Below are 18,481 nucleotides of genomic sequence, written 5' to 3'. Positions count from 1 at the left end.
TGAAGACAGCCGCAAAGCTTGTTACAAGCCCAGCAAAGGAACACGAAAATAATAAATAATAAAATATTGAAATTATTTTAAAAAACATAATCAAAATAAGTTGATATTTTAATTAATTAACTGGTACTATTATTTATTTAGTTTGCTTTTTCTGGTGACAATCTGCACATTTTCCACCATAATGGAGAACCATGTCCCAAAGCAAATGTAGCAGATAGCTATGAGGCTCAGAGATCTCCATTTTGGATCTACAATCAGGCCTAAAAAGGCAGGAGAAGAACAAAGTGATCAATGTGGAGCACTGATAACCACGCATGGATCGCCATCAATCAGGATTTGATTATCTGAATGCATCTGAATAAAAAGTGAAAGTGAAACAAAAAGTTCTGCCACTATCAAAATTTGTGTTCATAACTGCAGAGCTAGAAAATTAACTGGGAGATTTTTTTTGATAAGTTATTAAAGCAAGCAGGAGATATTTACCAAACTTCTGAGGAGTGACACCTTTCTTCTTTTTATTATTTTACACAAGAGTGAACTGGATATTTGGGGGATTTTGTGCAGTAGGTTAGACAAAAATAAGACACTGGAAGACATCGGAGTCCGTGTTTCTGTGTCTTTAAAAATAACTATGGAAATGTTAAGCATATCAGAATACTATTCTTGCAACCTACAGAGGGTTTATGAGACGTTTTCGCTGTTTTTTTTCCCCCTCACACTCATGAGCGTCTCTTAACAGCATCACTAACTCACTCAGTTATTCCCTCTGAAGACAAATCAGCATCTCTCCACCTGATACAGTTGTGCTAAGTGCATCTGTAGTCATTCAAATGAAGAAGACTTTCAAAAATGGCGTTTATTAAAAAAAAAGAAACCACCATGCTGACTTCCTCATCTTCAACATAACAATTGAGATAGAAAATGGCGTTGAACCTTGACACAAAGCATTCAGTCAAATAAATAAATACAACATCCTTCAAAGATCTGTGAGAGAAACCTAAGAATAATCCCACATCTTCACGCCAGACTGACAGTTCAGAATTAACGGCAGACTACAAAACAGAAAATCTGAGAACATTTAGAACACGTTTAGCTAAACGTGTCATACAGATGCGCACGTCCCAGAAACACCACGCAGAGTTACCCTGCTTGTCTGAACCACAGACAGGCTCACAGACTACATCGTGATACGCACAAATCATGTCAGTAGTACATTTTAAAGCATGTTTTTAACATAAAACAAAAATCTGCCGTCAATGTGTTGCTTTTAAAAATATTTGTATCTTTCGTAGGGCTGAACGAAGGCCGGAAATATGAGCTCTGTGATCACAAGTTCAAATTAACCCAGCAAAGGTCAGTCAGCCCATATATTTCAGCCAGAGGGTCATTCAAATGGTTCCTAATGATTTTCTTGGATGGTCTTTGACTAATGCAGGAAATACTGTAAGAGTCATACTCGAAGTCTGATTTGACAAAGCTCAAATACAGATCTAATTAATTGACCATTAAAGACTGGAACAAAGGGGTACACAGCTATAATACAGCTCTGCTAAAATACCTAAAGTTTACTTTTTAAATTGTAAGTAAAGGGAAATTAAACTAAAATACAAAATTACCAATATTTCTTAACAAAGAGTAGTTAGAGCTCAAAAACTAACTCTAAAATCACAAATAGCTTTAAACTTTAGTTGTATGGATTAAAACAAATTCAGTAAATTCTGATTAATGTTGAACTTTGGACTTGTTGACAGGCTTGGTTTTCTTTCAGAGCCCAGATGTCCTCCTGTGAAAGTTCTTATGATAAGCAATCAATCACGTCTAGCTTCATATGCAAGACATGTGAGCGAGTTCACCAAAATGCTAAACAATTCCTGTAGGACTGTTTCTGTTTTATTTGCTGGATGTGTGCTTCTAAAACCCTAAAAATACGATTTAAATATGGAAATTAAACTGATTGACGGCCAAAACGTGTGAAGATGTCCACTGGAAATTTGCATGGAAACAAAACATTGGATTCTTGTAATGGCTGGAGAAACTCAGAGATTTTCAAACAGTGCCATCTACAAAAAAAACAACAAAAAAACCAAAAAGAAAAAACCCAAAGAAAGCAACAAAACACACCTGAAGCTCCATTAGTCACTGCAGTTCTTTACAGGGTAGCATTTGCTTTACTCTTTGTTTAGTCACTACTAATGCAGTTTAAATGTAACAGCAGTCTGAGGCGCTGCACCTGACTGACTGCAGGCCCTGATTTTCAAGAAGCTGCAGCAGATTACATAAACCAGCATGCAGACTTTTTTTACACGACCCAGTACTTTCAAACTTTAATCATACGGTGTGTTTTTTTGTTCTTTTTTTGTTTTGCTGGTGTGAGGAAATACAGTATGTGCCAGAGCTGGAATGCAGAGCAAAGTCACTGGATTCTTTCACTTTGAGGGAGTCGCGTTCAAAAGCTTAAAGGCTGTTAAATGACTGACTGGGCCTCAGTTATAAGTAGCCTGGCTCTTAGGGTAGCTTGGCCGAGTTTCCAACAAGGCTGCTGTCCTTGAGCTAATCCAATGCTAGCTGGCGGCTGCTACTGGCTTTGCATGCTTTCTTGACCTAACAGAAAAACGCTAACTCACACAAACTGGAATACGAGCCAATTGGATGCAGAAAAACCTGGTGAATAAGCAGCCCGCCATGTTTGCACCTGGGAAATCACTAAGTCAGTTTAATTTGATCTCTGGTGTGATAGAGAGGGAGTTTAAAATGAATCCTTGCACACTGCTCCTGAACACCACCTCCTCACTTTGTGTCATGAGAAAAATTTATATCACATTTACACATAATGGAGTTCACATGTTAGGTACTGTTGGTGGCAATAACAGCCTGCTGCTTTCACAAGAACACTCAAGCTTAGTGTTGTTCACATTTTACTGACTGAAAGCTGAGAAAAGCCTGCATTATATCAGCTGAACTGTTGACACTCAAATCCAGTAAGACCTGTATGAAACAGAGACGTGTCTGATGAAATTTTGGCTCATATTGTGCAGATTTTTCCTCAATTTCCAGCTGACTTACATTAATTTCACAAAGAAGAAGCTCCTTCCAGTGTTTTTAATTGCAAAAAGAAGGCCAGACATTACTGACCGTATCCTTTTGGTCATTCATTTTGAAATCTTTTTAACACATCTTCAAAGATACTACACTGTAAAAGTTGTTCACCAGCTTGTAATCCTTTAAATAAAAGTGGACACATACAAAAAGATGGAAAACAAAGACTCACAGCACAAAGTCAGAAAGAGTGAAACTTAAAAATGGGAAAAAATCCAACTGAAAGTCAGCATTTTCCATCTCACTTGTGTCAGTTCAGCATGATGTGAGTGGTAAAAAAAAAAAAAAAAAAAGTATTGCACTGGTTTGATGTGAGTCTATGGATGGGCGGTCATCATATAAATAACAACAAGAACCAAGAACGGTAATACCATAACAGTAGTAGTAATAATAATAATAATAATAATAATAATAATAATAATAATTGTAACGCTAATAAAAACAGTTCAGACTAAGGTCCCCTCCAGCTGCCGTTTTACCACTGCTGCCAACTGAAGTCATCGTTGGATCCAAAGACCAGGAAGAAGCCCAGGATCGTCCCAAAGATGACTACGTTACCTGTTAGCACAAGCGCACATGCTCCCCAGGCAATCTGTAAAGTGATAAAGGAAATTCAGGTGAATGCTGAATGCTACAGAGCTTATTTGGGTAACTGAGACATTTTATTTTGCTGATTTAAAGACCTGCTTTTTGTAGAATTCAGCTCTAAATCATTAACATGCAAAGTACTTTTTCAGAGTTGGACAAAAAGGAACTGACAGTTAAAGTTAGACAATCGTTCACACACCCTTGTTGCACTTTTTTCCACCTTTTACGAAACAAGGCGGTGACTCGTTGACAAGCAGTATTTAGCAGTTGCTAAATTGTCCTATCAGTTGGTGCAGTAATAATAATAATAATAATAATAATAATAATAATAATGGATTGCATTTATATAGCGCTTTCAGGGCCCTCAAAGCGCTATACAGTTCCACTATTCATTCACTCTCACATTCACACACTGGTGGAGGCAAGCTATGGTTGTAGCCACAGCTTCCCTGGGGCAGACTGACAGAAGTGAGGCTGCCATATCGCGCCATCGGCCCCTCTGGCCATCACCAGTAGGCGGTAGGTGAAGTGTCTTGCCCAAGGACACAACGTCGGGGCTCGAACCAGCAACCTTCCAGTTACAAGACGAACTGCCAACTCTTAGAGCCACGATCGCCCCTTAACATTAACTAAGAAATCATATTTAAAAATCAGATTAAAGACTATATATGCTGTTGTGCACCCTGATCATTTCATAGCATACGTTACTGTTCTTTTAATTAATTCAACTGATTATGTTATTTAGGCCCCTTTGCTGGCTGCTTTCAGCCAGTTTAAAACCAAAATAACCCAAAATTGGTTATATTCTTTTTTTCTTTCTTTGCAACAAGCTGTGTCATGAATGCTTTAAAGCAAACTGCATATAATATAGTCTACTATCTTTTTTTTGGATGGCTGGAGAAACTACAGAGACTGCTAAGGACCAGAAAGTCAAATCAGACTTCCTCAAACTAATGACTGAGCTCCAGCACTCTACCTAAAATGTCCTAAGAAATGATGTGCTTGCATGCATGTCGCTCATAGAGAAATGCAGAACCTCTGCATTTATCTGCACAACTGATAATCATTTGAAACACTGGATGCTGTTTACAGCACCTTTGCAGTCATTTATCACTTGCTGGTGGTGAATATAATCTGTTTATAATTGGCCCTGCTGGCTGACCACACAATGAAACTGTCACTTTCATTGGGCGTAAATACTGAAAGATACAGGAAGTCTATGACCTCACAACACTATACTTGCAGTTATCTGTCAGAGTTTAGCTCTTTATTGTTTTACACTTAGATTTTTGATTAACTGAGCTCTTCTGCTTTCGCCATTTTTCCATACTTCTGTGATACTTTTGTATAGCTTTTTTTAGCCATCTTGTTTTATGTCATTGTATTTATTTTATTGAGCAAGGCACTTTTTTTTCATGTTTTGGTTGCTGTTGCTTTTAGCTTATCTTAAAACTAAGCCCTTATATAGTTGTGTGTACTTTATATAGACAAAAGTCAGAACATTTAAAGTAAGCCCAACGCAGAGGATCCAGACCCTTGGTTTGGGAACCACTGCTTAAATAACCATGCAGTACACGCTGAATTAACAGGTTTCAGTTACTTACTACTTCAGCTCTTGCAAAGACGATTGGCAGGCCGAAAGCTGAGATGACGATGCCCGTCGTGAGGAAGATGGCCAGCTCTTTGCAGGCGTTACTGGCCGAGTCTGTGTCATCGACCACTCTCCGCGAGATGCAGTAAGGGATGGGAGAGAGGATGTAGAAAAAGAGCAGGAACAAAGGCCAGTATTTGCTGCAGAGAGGCGAAAAAGCGAGAGAAACAGGGGGCATAAACACCCACATGCTATGATGACAAAGGATGCAGTGAAGTGAATCGAAGGATAAAGAAGGAATCGCTGCTGAGCACTCCACACGCCAACTTAAGGGGTTTCTTTCATAAGGCAGGAGCTACGTTTCTGTAACCTCTAGATTTGAATACAGATCAGATGCAGGCCTGATGCAGGAGATATTTCACTGATGAAAAACGAACAAAAAAAATAAAACTGTAAAAATAAAACTGTGTGGAAAACATTGTGCTATATATATATATCCAAGGAATTACGCATTTTCTTGTCACTTATAGGCTGATAAATACGCATTATGCTGAAGTGAAGCTGTTATTTACTGTAAATACAATGGCTGAAATGCAAATTAGATGAAAAAAGGCCAAATATGTTGCTGTTGCTCATCCCACATACAGCAAACGAGAAACTGTCTGCACTCATTAGAATAATAACCAAGAGGTGTGATGGTGTGCACACACACAAAACTGATCAGGTTGTCTTGTAAGTAAAGAGTATAATTATCCTGCAAACTGCAAGAACTTCTATTAACCTAAAAGTGTATATAAAGTGCTATAATTCTAAAACAGGCTTTGTACTATGGCTGTGCAATTACACATCACTTAAAATTATAATACACAGATTATTATAACAATATAGCTGAGATAGATGCTTATTTATTTTTTTTCTACAGGTTTAGTTCAGTTCACATATATTTAATTAATTATTTATCTTATTAAGGTGAATTATAATTAACGTTGATGGCAAAAAGTAAGCTTGTACTTTTAAATAAAGCCACTGTTTTTCCAGAGTGTGAGTAATTCTAACAAATAACCATTTCTCATTAATGGCCAAACTAAATGTGATTTCAAAACTGAACAGCCTTACTTTTATAAAAGCATCAGTAAATCAGCCTACTTACTGGTTTAAATCGCACCTTTCGAACATTTAATACCATCAAGATTCCAGCTTCAAGAATAAGACTAAAACAGTCCTGAACACCATCGGGAAACATCTAAGCAGCACATCAATTTAATGAAAATGATACAGTTTTATTACAACATCTTCCCATCCCGAAACAATTGTGCAACATGTTTTTTTTCCAGTTTACCTTCTTATCTTTACACAGACTGCATGTGTAGAATTTCTCCAGTCTAACAAACCACTAACTGCACTTACACTAAAAGCCACATGAACACATTAACACAGCACTTTTCCTATCACATACATCATATGTTTAACCTCTTCACTCTTCTCCACTAGGATCATTTTCTCTGTTTGTTGCCAGTGTACATTCATAGACCTGAAAAACCAGGATTATTTAATCATCAAACAGCTTCATATGACCACTACATCTGATTGGCAATGTTAGGATGAATTAAGCCACAAAAGGTAAAGATATCCTGGGTATGTTGAATTTACCTCTATTTTTTTGTTATTCTTTTTTTTTTTAGGAGGGGGGTGACACGTGAAGATGATGTGAGTCACATTTAACCTAAAGTTATGATTGTTCAAAAAGGCATGAGAAAATAAAGTAAATTTAAAAGTACCAAATTCCAGCCCACATTTATGTACTTCAAGAGCCTGTAACTCTGATAATTGCTTAATTTAATGCAATCCTGCTTTCCTCCACTAAAAGTGGTCAGGTTCTGTCACACTTCCCTGGTTTTATATGGTGTCCTTATGCTCTAGATGTTCTAAGAACGCTAATCTGGTCATGAATGCAGCTATAGTTAAAGCTGTGAAGCTGTGACGGGATCATCAAAGGTGCCAGGAAGTACTAGGCTCACATGGTCTGTGATGGTTATACTTACTCATACACAGGGAGGGCACATCCAAGCATGAGGAACATGAGGCCGATGGCCCCTCCAAAGGAAAGGCTGATGAGAGCTGCAAGAGAAGCAGAGGATAGGGGGACCCCAGTGTTAGCACAGGGTATTATCCACAGGAAATCACTAATCTCATGGTGGCTGCAGGGCCCCTGGAGATTTGGGGCTACCATGTGATGAATCAGCTGATTTCACGTGTGTGACAGCTACGTTAGCAGCATAAACCCTGCTAACATGGGTCCACGTTAAACCCAGACAGCCATAGTCCGTGCGGCCACTGGTTAAATTCTATTAAAATCCCAGCGGCTGCCTGGAATCAGTCAGCGGCTGTGGGAAGTTAAGGCGCAGCTAGCATTAGCGTTACGGTTATTTCTGCGTTGTTGTAGTATTAAACAAGAATGGCGTTAACTGTGGCGCAAGAATGCAGCACGCTGCACTGCTACATTATTTTCATTACGAAACGCAGAAGTTGGTTTGGTTATTTTTGTTATGTTGCGGTTGCGGTTGCCTCTACCGAAACAGTGCAGGTTCATCACCGAGCTAATGCTAACGTCTGTCAGTACTGGCCCTGCGCTAACTCCTTCTATCGTTACTTATCTGAGCGTGACAAACGTGCCTTGTGCACATTTTGTTGAAATTATATAAACAGAGGCTGAGTTCAGAAGCTTTCTGAAGGGAATGAAAATCCCCTGCTGCTTACCTTTAATCCCGGCCATCTCTGCTGGACAAAAGCTCGCCACACAGCCCGGACGAATGACAACAGTCCCCCCTCCTTTGCTCGGTAGCCGAGTCTGACCGAAGCCAACCGAGTCTCCCCGTAGCTCCTACCCTGCCCACCGTGCTGCTTTCATATGCTGACACAAATGTAGGAATTCCGATAATTACCACTACGATCCTAAAAGCACCCAAATTAAAAGCACTGACACCGCAGAACTGTTCGTTTTAGAATTCTATAAACTCCTCCAAAAGTATTCATAAATATAATTTCCTTAATGTGTAGGCTAATAAATGTAGTTTAATATAAAGTACTATGTTTGCACTTCAATTTAACGTGTAGTAGGGTTAGCCGTGAATGCGTCAGTTGCATGCGTCATTTTGAAATTAAAAACTACATGCCCCCCAAATAGTAGGCTTTTATTAACATTGGAAGAGCGTCCCAATTTATGACTACGTTTCATTTATTCCGCACAGAAATTATTTAAAAATTAATAAACGTATTTGTTGCTGTCCCGGATGTAAACACATTCTGTTTCCGGCACCGAGAGCGTCCACTCAGCGGAGATGGCGAGTGGAGGAGTATCTGTGGCTTCTCTTTGGACCGAAGTCAACCGCTGCGGACAGAATGGAGACTACACCAGAGCCCTCAAAGCTCTTACTAAAAGTAGGTATACAGGCTGACTCTGAAAACGGAACCAGAGAGCGGACACGCGGCGGATTTTCCCCTCTGCTCCCGCAGAGCAGTACCAGCTGTTAGCATGTGTCTGAGCTAACGGCAGTCAGGGTGTTAAATACACCCGTGGAGCTTCGTGTATTAAGCTCCGATTAACGATGTGTAATAAACATATATATATACCTGCTGAATTAGCTATTTGTTGTGTGACTTTGAGCCATCGTTAAATAATATTTAGCCCCCTAAATCCACTGTCTCATGACTGACGTGTCCCTAGCCAACCACGACAGCTAACCCATGATTAGCCAGGCGGCTGTCCTGGAAACGTTAAGCGGCTGCTTTACACTCCTCTGTCCTTGCACAATCACATCAGCGTCAGGGCAAAATCTTTTTTTTTGTTCGTAGCGAGTGATGTTCACTGCTGTTTTCTTTCTGTCCTGTCGCAGTTTTACACGAAAACAGAGACGATGTGACGGCACTGCACTGTAAAGTGGTTTGCCATATCCAGAATGGGAGCTTCAAAGAGGCGCTAAATGTGATGAACACCCACTCAAAGGTGCTCGGCAGGTAAGCGGCACGCTGTCACTCACCTGTGCTTGACGTATAAATTACTCCTGTAGTTCACTGTTGACATTTAAGTGTCTAACGGTGTATAGTTTCACAGCAATTCTGCCATGCTCTAAGAAAAACGTACAAAAGTCTTGTAAGGTTTGTTCTTTATGGTGTGTTGCACATTTAAACCCTTTTTCGGGGGTGGATGGGGGTCTTTTTTCCACTCAGTGAGGTGGTGTTTGAGAAGGCATACTGCGAGTACCGGCTGAACAGAGTGGAGAGCTCCCTGAAGACCATCGAGAGTGCTCCTGAGCAGACAGACAAGCTGAAGGAGCTTTACGGTCAAGTGGTGAGGCTTATATTATATTATATTATTACTGTTTGTAGTCATGCAGTTGATGGAAGCTGTAGGAAAGAGTTGATGAAGCTAGGTTAAGACCTTAAGGCACTATAGAATTTTGCTTTAAGAGCGGCAGAGAAATATGTGAGGGTAGTGTAGTACATGTATGAGGACAGTAAGGAGGTGGCAATAGAGACTTGCAGGTCGACAGATGAGGTCAGGCAGGAGCCTCAGTGGACTGATGTTCACAAATAAGACTGATTTGTAGTAAGACAGAAATACAGCAAGACAGAGAAGCAAAACGGAATATATGATGTAACAGTGAAGACGCAAGGAGCAGAGGTGTATCTTGAGTAGTTTAAATATTTGTCAGTCATCCAAAGCAACACACAGTACACCAGAGAGCTTTATAAGAGAGTGTAGGCAGGGTGGAGTTAGTGTTTGCAGTGATTTGTGACAGAAAGATAGCAGCAAGAGGGAAGGGGAAGGTTCACAAGATGGTGGGGACTTCTATGATGTATGGTTTGAAGATGTTGGCGACACTGACCAAAAGAACGGAGAGCGAGCCGAAGATGTTAAAATTTTCATTGGGAGTGACCAAGATAGGAGTTAGAGAGGCAAGGCTGAGATGGTGTGGACATGTGCAGAGCAGGGATAGTGGATATATTGGACAAAGGATGATGAACAAGAAGCTGCCAGGCAGGAGGAAAAGAGAAAGACCACAGAGAAGTTTCATGGATGGTAGTGAAGGAGGGCATGCAGAGGGTTGATCTGACAGTAGAGTATGCTGGAATATGGTGAGATGGAAGCAGATGATCCCTAAAGGGAGCTGTTGATAGAAGTAGATTATATTACTGTATTTATTTATTTATTTATTTTACATTTTTTTTATACAGTTTAGTGTATATTTACTGTTTGTGCTAAAGAAGTCAGTCATTGGTCATCTACTTGTTGAAAAGAGCAGCAAAGTTAGAAGAAAAGAAAGTGTTGAGGCCTTTAAAGCTGCTGATTGTTAATATGTGGCATTTTAAAATCTGATCATCTAGCATCAGAACTGCAAACAAATCATATTCAAATTAAACGGTATACAATAAATGCAAACAGCTTGCTGTTTGAATATGTGGCTTCTGTATTTGAAACATGATTGTAAAAACATTTAAATGTTGTTAAGTAACATTGTAAAAAAGCAGATAGCAAAAGTGTAATTGAGCAATTTTTCTCTGAAACGGAGACATCAGGGTTGTAGAGCGAAGCATTTTCACCTCTTAACGCCACTGCTCTATTTATGTTTGTCTTAAAGTAACTTCAGTGTTGTTAAAACTATCCCCAATATTTGTGAATATCAGCTTGTTACAATCTTTATGCAGTCTGTATGATTTACTATTATTATTTATTACAGTGAGACATTCTTTTGAGAACACAAGTGTTTTGGGTTTTGTTGGTTGGTGAGTGAGAATGAGAGATTTGTAATAAATGGTCAGCTTGGCAATTTCTGTGTATTTCTAACAGGATATTATTTTCGTCTTGTTGTGAGAAGAGTGACGACGTCTGCTAATCTGAACCAGCTCTTTTCTTTGTGCAGTTGTACAGACTGGAGCGCTACGATGAGTGCAAGTCTGTCTACACGGATCTGATCAGGAACTCCCAGGACGAGTACGAAGAGGAGAGGAAGACCAACCTCGCCGCTGTGGTGGCTGCAATGAGTCAGTGGGAGAAGGCTCCAATGGTAAGCATTCATTGGCACAGTTCATCAGTCAGCTTTTCATTTGAGTTTTTAAATCAAAAACTTACTCCCTCCACTTTGTTGCACAGAACTGGAGTCGGACTGTTTGAGTAGAACTAGAATAAACTCATGTTTGAACATGTTATGTTTTCCTTTTGCAGGAAGATCTGGGTCTGCCTGAGTCAACGTATGAGCTCTGCTACAATGCTACCTGTTCTCTGATTGGCCAAGGAAAGCTTACAGAGGCCCTCAATAAACTACAGCAAGCAGAAGGTCAGTTTATATTCAGTCTCTGCTATCAAGCTGGTGTTTGATGTATTTTTAAAATGATGTAATGACCTCAGACATAAACTGATCATTTCTTCTGACAGAGCTTTGCAGAGTCTCGCTGGCAGATGATTCTGTAAGTGTTTTTGAGACCTATTTCAATTTCACTTCTAGTAAGTTCACCTAAACGATGGTCCAGAAGTATGTCACAAGTCTAGTGAAATTTAGTCCACTCTTAACATACTTTTAAGTCTTAAAATATTCTACATTTATGCATTATTTACATAAAAATTGTATGGGAATAACCTTGCTGTAATCATATTTTGGCCATATATGTATATTGATATGCTAAGCTTGTTCATAATTATCTTGTATTTGTAACACTTAGTTTTCACCGTTTTCCAGCTAATCACCATCATTTCTTGTTTGTCCCTTTCAGGATATGACTGAGGAGGACATCCAGTCGGAGCTGGCCGTCATCCATTCTCAGATGGCGTACGTCATGCAGTTGCAGGGTCGCACAGATGAGGCTCTGCAGCTCTACAACCAGGTCATCAAGCTCAAGTGAGTTGTGGCATCATCGCATCAAATTTAGTCTCAAAAAAGATGATGGGGATGCATTTAGACAGTTCAGAAGCATCTAGAGGCAGGCATTAAGTTGTTAAATAGATTTTCAGCTTGCTCTAATTCTTTGATTTAATTTCAGGCCATCTGACGTGGGGCTGCTTGCTGTGACTGCCAACAATATCATCACCATAAACAAGGTGGGTTTGAACCTCCCTGAAATCCACTTTCAGACGCTAAACAGGGATCATAAAACTAAAATTTCAGCCACGACGCTGGTGCTAAGGCTCGGTCTCTTTCCTCAGGACCAAAACGTGTTTGACTCAAAGAAAAAGGTGAAGCTGACGAATGCTGAAGGTGTTGAGTACAAGCTGGCAAAGAAACAGCTGCAGGCCATTGACTTCAACAAAGCCTTGCTGGCCATGTACACTAATCAGGTACGGGTGTGATTGGAGGAGGAATGAAAACTAATTAATAATAGGTAATTATTTTCACACCGATGGTGCTTTTGCCCGTTAACAGGCTGACCAGTGCAGGAAGCTGTCATCCAGTCTTCAGGCTCAAAATCCAGGACATCCACGGCCGGTCCTTATCCAGGTGGCTCAGCTGTGCAGAGAGAAGCAGCACAGCAGGGCCATAGAGCTGCTCCAGGTATTAATGATGCACACTGCTCCTTATTATGAGAACCGATACACATTCTCCTCCTTTTGTCTGATTATGAGAAAATGATCAAATGATGCACCAGTTAACCTAAAAAATCACAGTGGTGAAAGCTGATTGAATATATAGTTAATATCGCACTTTAAAAATCCTTCAATGAAAATGTTAAAAAGTATAGAAGCAGAAAAAAGTACTGAAAGATTTGCTTTTTTCAGTTTTTTTTTTTGTTGTTTGTTTTTTAAAAGAATTCATCTACGAAATGTTTTCACTGTGGTTGTGTGGTTTTTAAAAATACTGAAAAATGTCTTCACAGTTAAAAGTGATGCTTAACTGTGAAGACGGGAATACAAAAAGGGATACAAAAAAAAGATGCCCTAAAACACTTACAACACTATTGGGTTTGGATGAAAATGTTCGTATTTTGTCCTTCAGTAATTAATAGTTTCATTAATTCTGTTAACTGATCTTTTTCTTTTCTTTTTTTTTATTTTGCAGCAATTCTCCGATCAGAATCCAGAGAGTGCGTCTGGCATCAAACTGACAATGGCACAACTCTATTTAGTACAAGGTAGTGATCTGCATTCGAACACACACACCCCGCTCTGTCTTACTGTTTTTTTTCTCTGTGGACGTGATAGTATTTCATATTTCTAGCTTCCTAAAACAAACACGCACATTGATTATTATCGCCTGAGTACTGAAACAACAATAATTAATAAAGAAACAAACGAGTGCAACTTCAAAAGGTTTTTTACCTTTAAACTTTGAGCAGTTTAATTTTGATACATGCTCCTCATTAGGTGTTATAATCCAATGAATGGTTTGGTCTTCAGGTCATGTGACAAAAGCCTGTGATGTCCTGAGGTCCATTGAAGAGTTCAAGCACAAACCAGGGATGGTAAGACTAAAGATGCTACTTTGACTTTTTTTTTCTTCTTAAATTGTTGTTTTTCTTAATTAAAATGCCCCGTTAATGTCAAAATTGTTGACTTTTACGTTTTTTGTTCTCTCATATATTTATTTTGACCATGTCATCGTCTCTTCAGGTTTCAGCTCTGGTAACAATGTACTCCCATGAAGAAGACATCGACAGCGCCATCGATGTTTTCAAACAAGCTATTGAGCATTACCAGTCTGAACAGGTTTGTGTGTCACGGATGGTGGTTCGTGTTGTGCAAGTCTGAACCACTGTTTTACACTTTAATTTCTGTTGTGTATAGGTCAAACACTTTTTAAGTGTGCATTTTGATTTCAGTTAGCTTTCATTTTAGACGTGTGAACGTGTTCCCACTGTGTCTTTTCTCCTACACAGCCTGGATCTGCTACACATTTGGCTCTTGTAAGAGAAGCTGCCAATTTCAAGCTGAAGTATGGACGGAAAAAAGAAGCCATTAGTGATCTGGAGCAGCTGTGGAAGTGAGTTAAATCCCTGCTAAACACTCGGCTGGTTCAACATGTGTCAAGTCTTTTTAAATCTCACAGATGCTGGTTTTATTTCTTTATAAAATATACCTCAAATGTCATCAAACAGTTTTCATAAAAATCACTTTTCTCAAAACAGACAAAACACCAAGGACGTCCACACATTGGCACAACTCATCTCTGCATATTCTCTAGTGGACACGGATAAAGCCAAATCGTATCCTTTCATATTATTAAATACAACTTATGGATGCTTAAACGGTTTTGTTTTGTTTTTTTTACTAACTGGAACATATTTGGATTCTCAAATAACATTTGTTTTGTGAAAAATATCAAATATATTCTGATTTTAGCTCCTTCAATTTGAGGATTTGTTATTTTTCTCTGTGGGAAACTAATGTTTTTGTGCTTGGAAGTCAGAGAGAAAACAAAAAAGATAAAAAGACCTTCTTTAGCTCATTTTCAACAAAGCTTGGTATTATGTTGACAAAATAGTTTATTAATTTTACAAATGATCCATACCTTATTGAAGTAAATGTAACCCAGGAAGACCAGGATGTAATCTGGATGTCAGCAGTTGTTGCATCCTTAGCTTTTTTCTACAGGCTCAGCAAACACCTACCGTCTGCAGACACCATGTCTTTCAACGTGGACGTTGACGAGCTGGAGAATTCCCACGGAGCCACATACGTCAGGAAAAAAGCCGCTAAAGTCGTGGGAGAAAACCCTCCCAAAGAACAAGGGTAAATGTCTGTTACTCTCTTCTGTGGCTACTTTTGTTATTTTTTTTGTTTTTGTGTTTTGTTGTGTTTTTTTTTGGGGGGGGGTTGTAAACAAAACATTCAAAAGAACGAGGGACACATTGACAAGTTTCTTTGTTTTTTTTCTCCTTTATTTTCTTTAAAAGCCATGGTGAAATCAAAAAGAAGAAGAAGAAAAAGAAAGGTATGTCTTTCAATCACTTGCTAAGATTTAGATTGAATCTGTTCTGGAAGTTTTTATTTACACATACAAAAGGCCATGAAATTATTTCTTCTAAATGAGCAAAAACATCTAATTGTATCTTTTTTGTTCTCTTTAGAGAAAAAGAGTTTGATTAATGATGTAGGAAATTCAAATGCACACTGAGCGGCCAAAACATTAAAACCACTGTTAGGAAAAGAGAATAATTCAGATTTTTTTTTGTTTTCTCTGTTGAAGATATTTTGTCTAGTTATTGCTCATAAAGTACTCACACCATACCATCTTCCTATTAGGAAAATTGCCCAAGAACTATGACCCCAAAGTGACCCCTGACCCCGAGAGGTGGCTTCCTATGAAGGAGCGCTCCTACTACAGAGGGAAGAAGAAGGGCAAGAAGAAGGATCAAATAGGAAAAGGCACACAGGGAGCGACGGCAGGAGCTTCAGCAGAGCTGTGAGTAAACTCCGCAGTCACACGCACAACCAGCCGAGGCGCCTGGGTGCAATTTCCTGTAATTGTAAACCCAGTTATTAACGGCACTAATGGAGGAAAAGCAACTGAGATTGTTCTTTTGTTTTCATGCCAATGAACTCTGAAATCAGATCAGAGCCGCAGCTGCTTGTTGAGAACAAAATTATTCTCAGTCTCTCCTAAAGGAGAAATCCATCTGCCAACATTCATCTGAACTACCGCAGCTCCAAAACAGAACAGGGGAGAGAATGACTCCATCTACAACAGATTTTTCTGCACATACCCTCACTTTTACTTTGAAATTTCAATTGCTATTAACCAGCTACTTACAGCCCTTGAGCTTGAGTTTCCCTATTAGCAACTGAGCAGGTTACTCTTTGATGCCCTCCAGTTTCTCTTTTACAGAAGCTAAAATTATTTATTAATAATCCTAACAAAGTTTGTGCTGTTGTTGCACCACCCAAGGATGTCTGAAGATGCAGATGCAACTTATTGCTCTTTGAAAGTTCAGTCGCCGTTAACCAGCTGGACTTGGACCCTAATGGCAGGCTGAGCAGGTCACTGTTGAAAGTCAGTTATTCAAACATGGATGATAAACTTATCAAACATCATGCTGCTACCTGAATTTATAAATACATGAAAAGTGGAGGTGGTGGGAGACACTGTCCAACAAAAGCTTTGTTGCTAATCAAACGTTTATTTCACTCATCCACGTCACAGAAGGAAACTCAGATCCTGAATAAACAAACTCAGCGCTATAATTTTCCGGCCCTTCTAACTGCACTGTGGCTCTTGTCTCTCTTCAGGGATGCCAGTAAGACTGCCAGCAGCCCCCCTACCTCACCGAGACCAGGGTCTGCGTCCGGCTCTTCTACAGCCCCCGCCAGCGGCGTAGTTCCCCCGCGACAGCAGAAACCGTCGTCCTCAGGCGCCACTCGCAAGAAAGCACCGCAAAAGAAGAAGAAAGGAGGCAAAGGAGGCTGGTAGACAGTGGGAAGCAATGTGAGGAAGAAGGCTGTTGGCATCTGAGCAGCAGAGAATTTAGAAGCTTTTTTTTTTTTTCCTTCGTTTTTTTAAAATTCAGTTTTCTTTTTTTTTTTTCTTTTTTTTTTTTTCTGTTCAGGTCATTTGATCAAACCAAAATCCTCCCCGCTGCTCATCGACACCATGAATCTGACTTTTTTTTACAAAGTAAAGGAGAAAAAAAAGAGTTGACGATTGAAAGGACAGTTCCACTGAAATTGACTTTTTGTTGCTCTGCAAAACCAGCGTTTGTTTTCACTGAATCAATAACACCACAGATATCCATATTCTCATTAAATGTCCATTGAATTGTCTTCTTGGCTGCATATTTCTACACCTTAACAGTTGCACTGTATTTAGCATTTTTCTTTATTTTTAAGCAAAAACAAATTCTGATCAATCAAAAATGAATTAAGTGTTTAAATCATGTATGCATTAAGGAGCTCAGTCATGTCTTTATTGCATTTTAAGCATTGTTAAGTACTCTTAAAACAGCGAGTATCCTTCATTAGAATTAGGGGCGTTATAAAACTGCTTTTGCAGAGTAACTCAAAGTTCAGAATTTAGGGTAATGGTGCTTAAACCTGTTGAGTTTCAGTATTAGCGTGTCCAGCTCCACCTGATAGTTTCACCTTTCTTTAATATTTCAATGTATTTTCAGTTAGCTACAGTAAAGTAACAGATATTTATTTTTGAATTTATTTGTCTGAATTCAAGCAAAAGGATTTTGATTCTGTCACATGCATGTGTTCAGAAAGACACTATTTTGGCCAAACAGGTTTTCATTTTGTTAAGTCTAAATAAAACTGAACAGCGATGCTCCTGCTGTGAGTTTTTTTCCTAGTATGGCTCATTTTGAGGCTTTGTGCATGAATGGAGATGTTTATAGAGAGACTGGATGTATTTGTTGATGTTTACTGAAAATTCTCTGCTGGTCTTCTTAAAGATGGGTTGCTGTTTAAATTTTATCCATCACTCCAAAGTTCTTACTCTCACACATTAGAAAAAAAATTTCACCTTAGAAGCTTTTTTTCAGGGGCAAATTTTCCATGACAACATACCTCCTGGGGTCATTAGAGCATACACTGAACGTGTATGGAGAATAGTGGATGTGCTGGAAAAGAGGAAGACCACAGCTATGAATGTGAGATGGAGCCAAATGATCCAGATCATGATGAAGAAAAAGATCATAACTTTGACATTTAAGACTAAATGTAGCTGAAATTAAATTATGCAATGCTTTAAAATGTCCTGTTAATGTAATATTTGGGGGTTTTTTTAATGGTTAACGCAGGTCATTTTTTATAATTTAAGTAAAGGAAGTTAAACTGCACCTTAAATTTTCTCATACTTAATAATCTCTGTTGCTCTGTGAGATATGAAGCCATCATGTGGTCACAGAGAAAAATTACATGTGTAGCCATTTATTTAAAATCTCCAAAAATCCCTTTTTTACTTGTTATTATAGGAGGAACTTCTATTATACTGAAAATCAGATTACCGTGGTGTGCTTGTAATATTTTAATCCAGCATTTTTGAAAAAAAACAACAGAATAAACATGGATTTCACTTGCTGTAGTAGCACATAATCTAAAGGTCACTGGTGCATCATTTCTAAGTGATTAACAGCAACAAATGTCAATTTACCAACCAGCTGGTTCACTTCCTGATGCTCTTGCCTGGACTCTGCCTCGCCTCTCTAACGTTGGTCCAAATCCACTAAATCTGAGCAGTCCCTCTGATAAGCTTCTGTCTAATCTTGTCCACCCTGGTT

At 39.0% G+C, this 18,481-nt stretch overlaps 2 protein-coding genes across 2 annotated transcripts; one reads left to right on the top strand and one right to left on the bottom strand.

Annotated features, from left to right (window-relative positions):
- Positions 1–836: 836 nt before the first annotated feature.
- On the bottom strand, positions 837–8,171 carry LOC147338176 (leptin receptor overlapping transcript-like 1). The gene is made up of 4 exons (XM_086258883.1): positions 8,033–8,171; positions 7,318–7,393; positions 5,289–5,475; positions 837–3,688 (listed from the first exon to the last, which is right to left on the bottom strand). Exons 1-4 carry the CDS (start codon positions 8,046–8,048, stop codon positions 3,572–3,574), a joined length of 396 nt encoding a protein of 131 aa, XP_086115009.1. The 5' UTR covers positions 8,049–8,171; the 3' UTR covers positions 837–3,571.
- Positions 8,172–8,552: 381 nt separating this feature from the next.
- Positions 8,553–17,529, top strand: srp72 (signal recognition particle 72). The gene is made up of 19 exons (XM_086258810.1): positions 8,553–8,713; positions 9,169–9,289; positions 9,503–9,623; positions 11,197–11,340; positions 11,499–11,610; positions 11,709–11,740; positions 12,044–12,168; positions 12,311–12,368; positions 12,474–12,605; positions 12,691–12,819; positions 13,324–13,396; positions 13,662–13,726; positions 13,875–13,970; positions 14,141–14,244; positions 14,390–14,467; positions 14,856–14,993; positions 15,158–15,195; positions 15,507–15,666; positions 16,491–17,529. The coding sequence occupies exons 1-19, from the start codon at positions 8,614–8,616 to the stop codon at positions 16,669–16,671; spliced, it is 2,007 nt and encodes a 668-aa protein (XP_086114936.1). The 5' UTR covers positions 8,553–8,613; the 3' UTR covers positions 16,672–17,529.
- The last annotated feature ends 952 nt before the right edge of the window (positions 17,530–18,481 follow it).

The sequence above is a fragment of the Aulonocara sp. 'chitande type north' Nkhata Bay genome, linkage group LG2, assembly GCF_057382095.1.
Source record: "Aulonocara sp. 'chitande type north' Nkhata Bay isolate Kocher_YH1m ecotype deep benthic linkage group LG2, A_spYH_male_GT1.1, whole genome shotgun sequence".
NCBI lineage: Eukaryota > Metazoa > Chordata > Actinopteri > Cichliformes > Cichlidae > Aulonocara > Aulonocara sp. 'chitande type north' Nkhata Bay.
The sequence above is the reverse complement of the archived record's forward strand: the minus strand, read 5'-3'. Positions and strand labels throughout refer to the sequence as shown.